Consider the following 14,617-nt stretch of genomic DNA (forward strand, 5'->3'; position numbering starts at 1 on the left):
TGCAACATCGCACGTGCGATGTCGGTGGGGTCAAATCGAAAGTGACGCACATCCGGCGTCACTTTCGTCATCGTTGTGTGTAAATCCTAGATGATACGATTAACGAGCGCAAAAGCGTCGTTATCGGATCATCGGTGTAGGCTCCGACTTTTCCAAAATTACGCTGCCATGACAGGTACGATGTTGTTCCTCGTTCCTGCGGCAGCACACATCGCTGTGTATGAAGCCGCAGGAGCGAGGAACATCACCTTACCTGCCGCCGGCGGCTATACGGAAGGAAGAAGGTGGGCGGGATGTTTCCATCCTGCTCATCTCCGCCCCTCCGCTTTGATTGGCCGCCTGCCGTGTGACGTCGCTCTGACGTTGTACGACCCGCCCCCTTAGGAAGGAGGCGGGACGCCAGCCAGAGCGACGCACAGGACAGGTGAGTGCGTGTAAAGCTGGCGTAGCGAAAATGTTCGCTACGCCAGGAATCACAAGATATCGCTGCTGCGACGGGGGCGGGGACTATCGCGTGCGACATCGCAGCATCGGCTTGCGATGTCGCAACGTGCAAAGCCCGCCTTAGGCATACTTCCGATTATGTGCAGAACAAGATGACTTGTATAATGTAAAAGGTAATGCTGGCTCATGCTTTTTGTATACAATATCATTTCAATTCTATTTCCTTATTTTATAACCTTAGTATAAAAAAACAATCAAATTACTATCCCATTCAGGTACAAATTTTACATATTCATAGCATAAATTAAAATAAGTATCATCCACAAATCTTAGACTTTTTTTTTACTTACCCAGAGTTTGAGGGAAATACAAAATTAATCTCAATCATGTTCACGAATATATTAGCAAAACATGGAGCTGAGGAGGACCCCATCGAAATCCCCCATTGATGCAAGTAGAAATCCTCATTAAATATAAAATAATTCTTCAGAATTATATCTATTATTGTGATAAAAACATTATCATTAGTGACGAGTCAGCACAAAAATGCTCAAGTGTTCGATTCTCGAATCCAGCAGCTTGATTCGAGTAGCGAGTAAAATGGAAGTCAATGGGAAATTTGAGCATTTTTCCAGAAGACCCTAGCAGGAGGGCAAGAAAATCGGTGAAATGGTTGGAAAAAGCGCTTAAGTGGAATGGGAAGAGCACAGGGAAGTTGCCTGGACACATAACTGCCAGGTCGGTGCTGGGAACAATATTAGATACAGCATAGAAACCAGTAGGTATACTCGATCATATAGAGTAGAGGAAATCATCAAATGACTAAAATGTAACCTTTAATAATTACTCATAAACTTTAAATGTCACCACGGACACACATATACCACAAAGCTCCTAGGGAGGTAGTAGTTGAAGAAATATTCAAGAGCCATGAGTCATTATTTTAGGCCAACATTTTGTTCAAAGCCTACCTAGGATGCCACTAATTCAAAAAACACAACAGAACAAAACAAACAGTAAACAAAAAAAATGTGTTATTTTAATCTCTAGGGGATAGACAGTGGTCCTCCCACACCCAAAAAAGGAAAAGAGAAAAACACAATAGACTCAAATGAAATGTATTCTTTAGCAGTGACAGTGGTCAACTATATAAGACTCTTCAGTGGATATATTGTCATCTAGGAAATAAGGTCCACTGTCCAAGCTAACTGGCCGCCATCCTTAGCGGTATGGCTGATGATTTAACTTGGAAGTGGACCTAATTCCCTGGATGACAATATGTCCCCTGAAGAGTCCCTCTGGATGAAACATGTTGGGACAGATGTAGGGTCATTGCAGGGTTGTAGTTAAGTAAAACCGGCTGTGGACTGTCCTTGTAAGGACAGGAGTTTATGGGTGCCAGTAAAGGGTGTAAAGTCCTCAGGGTAGGTTAGGGTCAGTTCCATCTGTGGTAACGGGAGGACCTCGTCCTGGTGTAAATATCCATGCACCCTGGCTCTTATGGACCCGGTGAGACCGTTCCATTTTTTTACTCAAATTCTTATATAGTTGACCACTGTCACTGCTATAGAGCATATTTCATTTGAGTATATTGTGTTTTTCTCTTTTCCTTTTTTGGGTGCGGTAGGACCACTGTCTATTCCCTAGAGATAGAAATAACACATTTTTTTGTTTACTGTTTGTTATGTACTGTTTGTTGTGTTTGTTGCATTAGTGGTGTGCTAGGTAGGCTTTGGCCAAGATTTTGGAGTGGCCTAAAATAATGACTCATGGCTCTTGTATTTCTTTAACTATTACCTCCCTAGGATCTTTGTGGTATATCTGTGTCCGTGGTGACGTTTAAAGTTTATGAGTAATTATTAAAAGTTACATTTTAGTCATTTGCTGGGAACAATGTTGTCAGAGCATTACTCCACTTTTACAGACTGACAATAAAATATACAAAACCGAAGATAAAATGGAGTTTACAGCAAAAATGATAGAAAACATTCTCCTGTATAATTATTTGTATATAAGTCAAAATTATAAAGAGAAAAAAAACTACCTCCTCCACCCCTAAATAGCCAGGCCATTTCTCACTGTATTTACCCATTTCCTATGATTACAGTAGATGACATAGTATAGAGGGAAATAAAACTACACCTACCGGTAGTCCCTGGTAAATGTAATTTAAACATTTTTTTTTATCTTTTCTGGGCATGTGGTGTGTGTGAAATGGTCAGACACATCCTGTTTAATTTATGAAGGAGGAACTCAAATTCACAAAGCCAAAAATTAGAAGGAATAGGGACTCCGATACACCCTGTATTAGGCATAAAGGAGAGTCTCATACACATTCTGTTAAAATTGTTAGGTAGTGGGGCTCCTAAACTCATAAATATGGATGATCGAATATCACAAATATTTAGCAATATTCGGCTTCGCGAATATTCGACGAATAGGTTGGCGCTATGCGAATATTCGATGTGCAATGTAAGTCTATGGGAAGCCCGAATAGTTGCTATTCAGCAACTATTCGGGTTTCCCATAGACTTACATTGCGCATAGAGTATTCGCAAATAGTGGAATAGCGGCGACCTATTCGTCGAATATGGGCGTAGCCTAATATTTGAGGTATTCGATCATCCCTAATCATAAAGCCTATGTACTAAGTGCAAGGGCTGACAAAAATTAAAAGGAGAGAAAGCAATACACCGTGGAAGACACGTAGAGGAGGACCTTAGAAAACATTTTTTCCCACTTTTAAGAAGCTCCTAGAGTGGTAAAAGTTATGCACTAAGTGCAGGGGCTGAAAGACATTTACCCCTGGAGAGTATACATCTGTATATATAATAGAATTATAGAGGAGGGCCTCATACACAACCTGAAAAAATTGGCTACGGAATTCCTGTGTATGGCCGGCAATCTTTGCATGTTGATTGGCTTAAAAGCTGCAAAATATGCGGGCTGAGGACTCAAGCTTGGTGCTTGAGCACCCGTGATGCGCAATTCAGTAAGTACAGAGTGTACCCAACTGTTGTGTCCCATGAATGGGAACAACGTGTTTGTATATATTTCTTGCATTGCATATTTTTCCTCCTATTAGGAAATTCCTTACTGTTACTAGGTAGATTAGACTGTATGAAGTTTGTCCCTATGTTCCTCCCTTAGTTGGCTTCTGTATAGAAAGCTCCTCCCTTCTCCTTCAGTTTAGTCTAGAGAGGAACCATTGCTGAAGAGACATGTCTGCAACCCTGTACAGATTATTCCTTTTCACCTGCCTTTACTTTGTACTTAATACAAGATTCTAGAAGAAAACTACAGCGTTTCTCCTTGTCTTCCTACAAGTCATCATTGGGCTGAGTTAAAGCTATCTGTGGATGCCGGTAGAGTGAGTAAACTCATACAGTTATCTAAGGGACTGATAATTAGAGCGGTTGGATTCATTGCTACCAGGAAGAGACAGAATACCAACCACCCCGATGCTCTATTGAGTATTGAGTAGTGGTGAGCACATTTGTTCATCCCTAATTATCATGACATTACCCAATGAGCTATTTTTCTCAAATTTTCTATAGGATAGGAGTGACCCTCACTTTTGAGGTTTGTTGTAGCTTGCCTCTCCTAGACTGTTAGTAAACTGATAATAAGAAGTGAATGGACGTTTTATCTTGAAACTGCATGCTAAAACGAAAATGATGACATGACACAACTTGATGAAATGTTACTTATGTAATTAATCAATTTTGCAATGGTGATCTTCCAGGAATAAATGAAGGCTTTAATTGAAGAATATCATGTCATATGAATTGATTAAAAAGTTATCCCAAGTCTTCATTCCAGACAACCAGAGATATTTTCTTTAATCCAGTCAAACACTACAACTCCAGGGATATTTTGTGTTTTTTTAAACAAACACCCAGAACAACCAGGTGGTTATTTTCCAAACTTACACATGATCCAGACATGCTAGGACCTGGGCGCAGCGTGCCTTCTCCTGTGGAGCCGTGAGTGTTCTCAGCAGGGGTATACAGCTCCCGTGGCCACGATCAGGGTTTGGGCTGCTGAGGACTTTCTCTCTGTTCTCCCTGTGGAGAACACTCATGTCTCCACAAGCATAAGCTGACATGCTGTGGCTTGGAAAGCCGTGCCACAGAGCAGTTTACGCTGCGGAGAAAAAAAGCACAGGGGGCAGGAGATTTCTATAAATCCCATTCACTGTTGTTCTCCTGTACAACACAACGTTTTGGACCCAGCGAAAACACGCCTCATCCAAAACACTGATATTTCCTAGGTTAATAATGACAATGTATTCATAAAAATTGGATGCAATACAGAAGATCTGTAAGGGATCTGATTTTTTTATTGTGCACCCATAGACTTAGACAAGTTTCAACCAAGATAGAAACAAAAACAGCATTAATATTATGCAAGAAAACAAAAATGTAATATCAACAATGGCCATTAGGTGGCAGTGAAATAGGAGTTTGTAATGGACCATGTCCCCATTCTATGACATCTAATGGATCATGACATGGTTTTTTTATGTCGGATTTTATACAAATCAAGCAGAAGAAATCCACCTATACCTTCATATGATATCAGGGACATATGGAGATAAGTCAGGATCTATAGGAGACATTTACGTAAAGGGTTTTGTTCGGTTGAAACAAGATACCATATATACACAGGATAGGTGAAACTGGTCACCAACATAGGCGACTTTTATCCTTATAACAATTGAGTGGCAGTGTACATGCTCTATTGGCAATCGATTGTGGAAAGGACGTCCGGAGCTCTGCATTCGGATTAGGTGGCAGCCCCATGGAGAATTAATGGAGTAGCAATCTATTTTGCCCTCCATTCTAAAAGAAGATAAAAAAGACCCAATACTGTTTATCAGTGGGGTCCCAGTGGTCGGAGCCCCAAATATCAAATATTTGTCACCAGTCCTGTGTAAAGGTGATAACTTATTCCACTTGAAATATCCCTTTTAGACTAATCTTTCTATACTGGTCTTAATGAAAAGTGCCCTCAAGCGGAATGCAAAAAATTGATTAAAAGGAATCTGTCACCACATTTGACCTTTTTAAACTGTTAATATAGGCATACAGGTTATAGAATGCTGACAAAAGTCATACGTGTATGTCTCATATCAGATGCCTTGCTGTGGATAAATCTTCTTCTATCACCTTATGTATGTGAGCTCTTCCAGGCTATGGGGCGGATGCTGCCTAGAAGATAACTCCACCTCCTGTGCTTATTTTAAATAAAAGGGGCGTTACCAGTGTGAGACAAGTAACTGACACAGAACAGGAGAAATTAAATTTGACTTCTCACAAACACATTTTTTGCAGCTCCCTGAGCTCTGCTTCATTACAAGAATAATGCAATACAGTCTGTGAACTGGAGGCTGAGGCCACACGGGGATTAGTGTGAGTCCTCGCATGACACTCGTCTCACGCTCAGAGCACAACAGGAGCCGAGTGTCATGCGACTGTGGTCCAATCGTGCGATCAGACCACAGTTGCGGAGGGGAGGCGACGCTGCGGAGGAGAGGGAGGGATTTATCTCCCTATCTCCTCCGAGGCCGGCTTATGCGAGAACCACACTGCTCTCGGGTTACACCGGTGTAATGCAAGTGCAATGCAATGTTTCTCTCACCCCATAGACTTGAATTTGTGCGAGTGGAACAGGATCGCATTCCACCAACAGCATGCTGCGACTGTTTTCTCGGTCCGATTAGGGCTGAGAAAATAATCGCTCATGGGTACTGGCACATAGGCTAATATTGGTCCAAGTGAAATGCGATTTTTTTATCGCATTCCACTTGCACCGTTTTTCTCGTCGTGTGTCCTAGACCTGAAGCTGAGAGGCACCTGCAGAAATATCAGTTATAATCACATACAGCTCTGCAGTGAGAGCATAGAGCGACCATCACACATCACACTAATGCCCCTTTTATTTAAAATAATCTCTAGAGGCGGGGTTATCTTCCAAGCAGCATCTGCCCCATAGCCTGGAAGAGCTCATTTATATAAAGTGATAAAAGATGATAATTCCATACAAGGCATCTGATATGAGACATACAGGTATGGATTTTTTCAGCATTCTATAACTGTATGTATATATTAACCGTTTAAAAATGTCAAAGTGGTGACAGATTTCTTTTAAGAGACATAGACTCTATAAATTTGACCTATGTTATCTTGTAAATTCTTGTGCAATATAGTAAATTTGTCAGGGCACGGTAACCTATTTTGAAAAGTTGCAGCTGTGATTGAAAAACAAGCAAAAATATTTAAGGCAAAGCACAAATTTTCTTTTTTTTTTTTTTACCATACATCTTATTTTTCCCACGACTGAACTAATATAAAGATTCAAGAGAGCCGTAATAGGTTACGTGCAACTATATTCGTTAAAATGCACCAAGCCGTGCTGCTCTACATAGCACATTCAGTTGCTGAAGAGTTTCCAATGTAAACTTTCTAGGCAGGAAGAACTTCCATAATTTAATTTTAATAATGTTATGACATGGGAATGATATATTGCCACACGTTGTGTAACTGGATAAATATTAGATTTGGTATTGTCTCTCTATATCAGATATTATTGGAAACTTGAAGGCTATTTCTTTCATAATTGGTTTACCTTCCCTACATGATCCTAGCTCCGGAGCAATTCTCAGGGGGGTTTAATCATTCTATAGAAGCAGAGGAGGTTTTTTTTTTATTTTTTTTTGAATGTATGAAAAGGTTGCAAGGGCTAGATTGATGAAGATAGATGAGTAGCAGGCATTCACATTGACTCCTTTACACATGACCAGAAGATGTAGGTGACATCACAGTCCTCAGCCCCTTGGAATGAAATCAGCTCCTTGCTTCATTCTTACTCCAGCTCTGAAGATGTCTAGTTCTTCTCTGCATCGCTGGCTCCTACTCTAAGACATCAGCCAAGAATATAAAAAAATTATTAGATTTATCTATTCCAATATTTTATCAATACACCTGAATGATAAAATCTGAATATTAAAGGGAAAGTTGCTACCGAATTGTAGTACAGCACATCTGCTCTCATACAAATGTACATTAACACCTGAACAAGGAGGCAGGGGACTGAAAGCACATGCCACATAATGATGCTGAGGTGCCAAGACATGGAGAGGTCTGGCTGACATTTACAAAGAACATCTGATAAGTAAAGCAGCAGGAAGCTCTTTGTGACTCCAAATTTTGGATGAACAGGAAAATAACATACATTGGTCTTTCTAAATAACTTCTAAAGCTTTAAGAAGGAAAACACTAAAGACTTTAGCCCTGAATAATTAGATTTTTTTTCTTGCTGGATACAAGTTGCATCTTGGGCTGACAAGTGCACATGTGATATGCCCAAGTGCCATGCCCCAGCCTCAGCATTAGTGTGAAGGGGCTTTGTAAGAGGTGACAAACTGCCTTCCTCCTATCCAGCCGACTGTGGGGAGAAGAAAGCGCTTGTTATAGCTCTGTATGGCTCTGACAATCCATCAATACCCAATAAAAGGTAAGAAATATGATTTATTGCCATTTGTGTCATACATTATCACATACGATGTTAGAGATTTATAGCACAATAAATAAGACATTATCTTCATTCTTCTTTTCTATGATGTAATAATGTCCCCATAATAACTCATCCCCACCAGTATCTTTACCTGTATTCTCATCAGGATCTTATGTACACGTTCACACACGTGGTGGTTTTGCAGCAGTATTTAATGATAGTGATTTTCCGCAGAATTCACAGTATGTTCATTTTGGTGTAAATTTTCCATCTATTTTTTCTCATTAATTTAAAATTGTTTCAATTTACAAGTAATACGCGAGTTTTAGTTCCCAGTCAGTTCCACATTGTGTTTTTATATTGACAGATGTAGGAATATTTTCTAAAGTTGCTTCTTTAAAATAAAATGTTACTTTTACATTTTACATTTACATTGCTATTTCCCTTTTTTATGTGTTAGTGTAGAGTATTTATGCTATATATCATTACATTATCCCCCAGAGTGGATGATATCACATACTGTATATGCTCATAGGATTTATTATGGAATCATATATCATCCGTCACTTATTAATTACCAATATCTATGAAATACCTATGCCTGCTATATTTTATTCTCTGGTGGAAGACTATATAGATTGAGAATGATGAAATCGGTGAAGGTGCCTACACCTGATGGGGGTCTTAAGAGCTGGACCCTCATAATCTGATGTTGATAACCTATGCTATGAATATATCATCAGTATTACAGTGCTGAAAACCTCTTTATGGCTAGTACTGCACTTGGGCTTAAAAAGAATGAATATTCCGACATCGGATATTCCATAAAGGTTTGATCAGCATTTTGACCACTGACTATCGTATCCTTTTTTTTTGGCACAATTAATCTCTAGCATTCTGTGTGTTCCTATGAGACTATTTATGCAATTTTGACAGTCAGTTTTGTTTCAGTATAACTGATTTAAAGGGGTTTTCCACTAAGCCTATGAATAGCAGCTGACCTGCAGTGCCCAGAAGCAGCATTGATCCCTGTGAAGGAGTTGCAGTGATCCACTCTATACATTGTTTTCACTCCACCACTGCCAGCGCTGATAACGTCTGATCGGTTAAAGTGACGAGTGTCAGACCCTCAACAGTTTGCTATTGTTGACCTGTCCTAAGGTCCTCAATTTCATAATAGAGGAAAACTCTTGCAAAAAAAAAGCTGAGCGCTGAAAAAATAAAATAAAGCCTTGTTGATCCATTTTACTAATTCCCGCAACTCCTCTTTCAAAGTTCCTCTGCCAATCTCCATGGCTGGCATTAAACCCCTGCAGCCAATCACTAGCCGCAGCGGTATCCAATTTTCAATGTCCATGCAAAAGGAACAGGATGTACAAAGCAAGTTTCTACATCCTTTTCTGGTTGTATGTAATGTACACAGTGAATATACTTTTTCTTCCATTTTGTTTAGCATTTCGGTATATTTCCTTTCTTTTCATTAAATCGTATCTGTCCTCTTAATTGTTATTTTAGAAATGAATAGTACACAAAATAAGCAACTTTGTAATATTTCTTATCAGACAAATTTGCTTCTTTCTCTGCCAGAATGGATCAGTCATTATCAAAATTCTCAATTCTGAGGTAAAATCTGTATTCAGTGAAGACTTTCCCATTACTGAGATAGGAGATGGCGGTTGGTGCTGATGAGAGTCTATGTAGATAGAAGACAGAGGGGCTAGAGACAGAAGGAGGAGCTATATACAGAGGAAGGAGCTAGAGGCAAAGGGGGAGCTAGATGCAGAGGGATGAGCTAGAGGCAGAAGGAGGAGTTAGAAGCAGAGGGAGGAGCTAGATGCAGAGTTCCACCCCTCCCCCTCTTCTATCTACATAGAATCTCATCAGTAACAGCTGCCATCTCCTATCTCAGTAATGGGAAAGTCTTCACTGAATACAGATTTTACCTCAGAATTGAGAATTTTGATAATGACCGATTCATTCTGAAAGAGAAAGAAGCAAATTTGTCTGATAAGAAATATTACAAAGTTGCTTATATTCATGTGTACTATCAACTTATGAAATAAAAATTAAAAATATGGTTATGCTTTAAATCAGTAGTGGAAACTTAGAAACCCACTTAGATTTATGCAGATGTGTGTCAGTGATAACATATCCATTATATTCTGTTTGGACTTTTTAAAATAGAGAGGAGTCATCCGTGTTACAGTTGCATTTATACATCCATATTTTTAAATGTTCATAATCAAATATGGTTTCCTAGGTTAATAGAGACAATGTAGTCATAGAAATTGGATGCTACACGTTAGATCTGTAAGGGATCTGATTTTTTTTTTGCGCACCCATAGACTTAAGGGGGCTTTACACGCTACGATATCGCTAACGTATTATCGTCGGGGTCACGGTGTTTGTGACGCACATCCGGCGCCGTTAGCGACATCACAGCGTGTGACACGTTCGAGGGTCCTTAAATGATTGCAAAAGTGGTCAAAATCGTTTGCCATGGAGAGATCGTCCTGAATCAAAAAATCGTTGTCTGTTAGTAGCGATGTTGTTCATCGTTCCTGCAGCACCACATATCGCTATGTGTGACACCGCAGGAGCGACGAACATCTCCTTACCTGCCTCCACCGGCAATGCGGAAGGAAGGAGGTGGGCGGGATGTTACATCCCGCTCATCTCCGCCCCTCCACTTCTATTGGCCGGCCGCTGTGTGACGTCGCTGTGACACCGAACGTCCCTCCCCCTTCAGGAAGAGGATGTTCGCCGCCCACAGCGACGTCATTAGGGAGGTAAGTCCGTGTGACGGGGGTTAACGACTGTGCTCCACGGGCAACTAATTGAACGTGACGCACAAACGACGGGGGCGGGTACGATCGCTCGTGCGATTGCACGATAGATCGTACCATGTGACGCCACCCTTAGGCAAATTTCAACCAAGATAATTTTACTATATGATAACTGGTCAGATAGAAACAAAAATAGCATCAATGTTATGCAAGGAAACAAAAAAAAATGTAATATCAACAATGGCCAATAGGTGGCAGTGAAATAGGAGTTTGTAATGGACCATGTCCCCATACTATGACATCTAATGAAACATGACAGGTTTTTTTTTGTGTTGGATTTTATACAAATCAAGCAGAAGAAATCCACCTATACCTTCATATGATAGCAGGGACATATGGAGATAAGTCTGGATCTATAGGAGACATTGACTTAAAGGGATTTGTTCTATTGGAAGTTATCATATATGCACAGAATAGGTGGAACTGGTTACCAGCACAGGGGACTTTTATCCTTATAAAAATTGAGTAGCAGTGTACATGCTCTATTGGCAATTGGGGATGAAAACTTAAGAAAGAAAGGACTTAAAGTGCCATGCAACATAATAAATAGAGCCCAAATCATATTTCATGCATATAAAATAATTTATATTAGCAATTGATTGTGTAAAGGACTTCCGGAGCTCTGCATTCAGCTTAGGTGGCAGCCCCATGGAGAATGAATGGAGTAGCAATCCATTGTGCTCTCCATTCTAAAAGAGGATAAAAAAGACACAACAGTGTTTATCAGTGGGGGTCCCAGTGGTCGGAGCCCCAAATATCAAAAAATCTTCACCTTGTCCTGTGTCAAGATGATAATTTATTCCAACCGAAATATTCCCTTTAGACTAATCTATATATAAGAGCCGTTGTGATTACTCATGGTTACTCGCTAATCCCTCCCCTCCATGTGACGTCATCACAGCCGAGCCATCCCACACATAAACTCGCATGCGCCTCCACTGCCTCCTCCTCTCCTGCCACGCTTCCTCTCCTGTGAATCCGCCCGCCTGCACCTGGCCACGTTCTCGAGCTTCGCGCACCCGCCGCCTGCCATGCCAATATTCAAGGCTGCAGTGTAGTGTCATGGTGATTAACCTGCCACGGTGATTAACCCTTACACCACCAGCCCGCCGGGAAAGCCGCCAATATTCAAGACTGCAGTGGAGTGCCACAGTGATTAACCCTTACGCCTCCAGCATGCCGGGAAACCCAATCCAATATTCAATGCTGTAGTATAGTGACCTGGTGATTAACCCTTACACCCCCGACTTGCCGGGAAAACACACCAATATTCAACTCTGCAGTGTAGTGCCACAGTGAATAACCCTTACACCCCAGCTAGCTGTATACAGATCGGGGGGCTGTATACCCTTTGGGGGAGCTGTATACCCTTTGGGGGAAAGGACAACTGTATACCATTGGGGGAGGGGAGATGTTTACCCTTGGGGGAGAGCTGTATACCAGGGAGGTGAGCTGTATAACCTTGGGGGAAAGAGAGCTGTATATCCTTTGGGGGAAGCTGTATACCATTGGGGGGCTGGAGCTGTATACCATTGGGGGAGAAGAGTTGTATACCCTTGGGGGAGGGGAGCTATATACCCTTGAAGGGAGAGCTGTATAACCTTTGGGGCAAGGTCAGCTGTATACCCTTGGGTAGAGGACAGCTGTATACCTTTGGGGGAACTATATACCAGGGAGATGAGTTGTATACCCTTGGGGGGAGAGCTGTATACCCTTGGGGGGAGAGCTGTATACCAGGGAGGTGAGCTGTATACCCTTGTGGGGTAAGAGAGCTGTATACCCTTGGAGGGAGAGCTGTATATTCTTGGGGAGCATACCTATATACCCTTGGGGAGTAGAGCTGTATACCCTTGGGGGAGGGAACCTGTATACCCTTGGGGGGACAGCTGTATACCCTTGGGGGAGGGGAGCTGTATACCCTTGGGGGAGGGGAGTTGTATACCCTTGGGGGGGGAGAGCGTTATTTAACCTTGGTAGGAGAGCTGTATACCCTTTGGGAGAAGGACAGCTGTATACCCTTGGGGGAGTACAGCTGTATACCTTTGGGGGAGCTATATACCAGGGAGGGGAGCTGTAATCATTGGGGGGAGGAGAGCTGTATACCCTTGAGCCAAGTGTTAGCTGGCTGAGAACAGTGTTTCTATTCTGGTCTTATTGAAAAGTGCCCTCAAGCAGAATGCAACAAATTGATTAAAGGGAATTAGTGATGAGCGAGCATGCTTGTCACTACTCGGTACTCGCACGAGTATCACTGTACTCGGGCTGCTCGGCGGGGACCGAGTAATCTCGCGATACTCGTGCTTTACTCGTGGTCTTCATTTCTGCATGTTGGCGCTCTTTTGAGAGCCAGCCCTCATGCAGGGATTGGCTGGCAGACCACTGCAATGCCACAGCCCTGTTAGTTGTGGAATTGCAGTGATTGGCCGGCCTGCACAGCGTCACCGAGCCTTTATATAGGCCGGCGCGCTGTGCTCTGCTCACAGCTATTCTGACAGTGAGTGTAGGGAGAGTGTCGCTGATTCAGGGAAAGCTTTGCGGCCCTTTATAGCTTTTTCAGTTGCAGGGCTGCAAACAGTGTGACCAAAAGTCCTTCTCAGGACTATTCTAGTTGTATACAGGCAGGCAGGGTATAGCCAGGTCGGCGTACAGTAGCAGAGTCCTTCTCAGGACTATTGTTGCTATATACAGGCAGGGTATAGCCAGGTCTGAATACAGGCTAGTGACCAAAAGAGTCCTTGTCAGGACTATTGTAGCAGTATACAGGCAGGCAGGCAGGCAGGGTAGTGGTGACCGTATACCAGCCTTCATATCTGGGGCTGGTGTACACAGTGTAAAACAGTCCAGATAGTGTCTGACTTGTCTGTACTGTAATTGTCGCTCCCCAAAAAAACCTGTTAGGTTATTATTGCGTCCGTGCTTGGTTTTTAAAACCGCACGTGTGTGCCTGTTGGTGGCAGCGTACAGGTGCACTGGTGTGCGTTTACCAAACTATTATATAACGCACAAGTGTAGTGTATAATACACGTCAGTCAGCAGTGGCTGATAGTGTCAGAGTTCTTAATTTTTGCTCCTAAAACCTGTGTTAGGTTATTATTGCGTCCGTGCTTGGTTTTTAAAACCGCACGTGTGTGCCTGTTGGTGGCAGCGTACAGGTGCACTGGTGTGCGTTTACCAAACTATTATATAACGCACAAGTGTAGTGTATAATACACGTCAGTCAGCAGTGGCTGATAGTGTCAGAGTTCTTAATTTTTGCTCCTAAAACCTGTGTTAGGTTATTATTGCGTCCGTGCTTGGTTTTTAAAACCGCACGTGTGTGCCTGTTGGTGGCAGCGTACAGGTGCACTGGTGTGCGTTTTTACAAAACTATTATATAACGCACAAGTGTAGTGTATAATACACGTCAGTCAGCAGTGGCTGATAGTGTCAGAGTTCTTAATTTTTGCTCCTAAAACCTGTGTTAGGTTATTATTGCGTCCGTGCTTGGTTTTTAAAACCGCACGTGTGTGCCTGTTGGTGGCAGCGTACAGGTGCACTGGTGTGCGTTTTTACCAAACTATTATATAACGCACAAGTGTAGTGTATAATACACGTCAGTCAGCAGTGGCTGATAGTGTCAGAGTTCTTAATTTTTGCTCCTAAAACCTGTGTTAGGTTCTTAGTGCGTCCGTGCTTGCATTTAAAAACCGCACGTGTGTGCCTGTCGGTGGCAGCGTACAGGTGCACTTGTGTGCAATTTCCAGAAACTTTGATATAACGCACAAGTAGTGAATATACACGTCAGCAGTGCACAGCATTGCAAAATGCGC

General features: G+C 42.0%; 1 protein-coding gene across 1 annotated transcript in view; it reads left to right on the plus strand.

The window, feature by feature from the left end:
* Window positions 1-7,331: 7,331 nt before the first annotated feature.
* Window positions 7,332-14,617, plus strand: part of LOC142303990 (gonadotropin-releasing hormone II receptor-like) — a 91,335-nt gene continuing 84,049 nt past the window's right edge. Inside the window, exon 1 of the mRNA XM_075345924.1 lies at window positions 7,332-7,962. Coding sequence (XP_075202039.1) covers window positions 7,929-7,962 — 34 coding nt within the window. The 5' untranslated portion in view covers window positions 7,332-7,928. The remainder of the gene's footprint in view (window positions 7,963-14,617) is intronic.

Source organism: Anomaloglossus baeobatrachus, chromosome 4 (assembly GCF_048569485.1).
Source record: "Anomaloglossus baeobatrachus isolate aAnoBae1 chromosome 4, aAnoBae1.hap1, whole genome shotgun sequence".
In the NCBI taxonomy this organism is placed as follows: Eukaryota; Metazoa; Chordata; class Amphibia; order Anura; family Aromobatidae; genus Anomaloglossus; species Anomaloglossus baeobatrachus.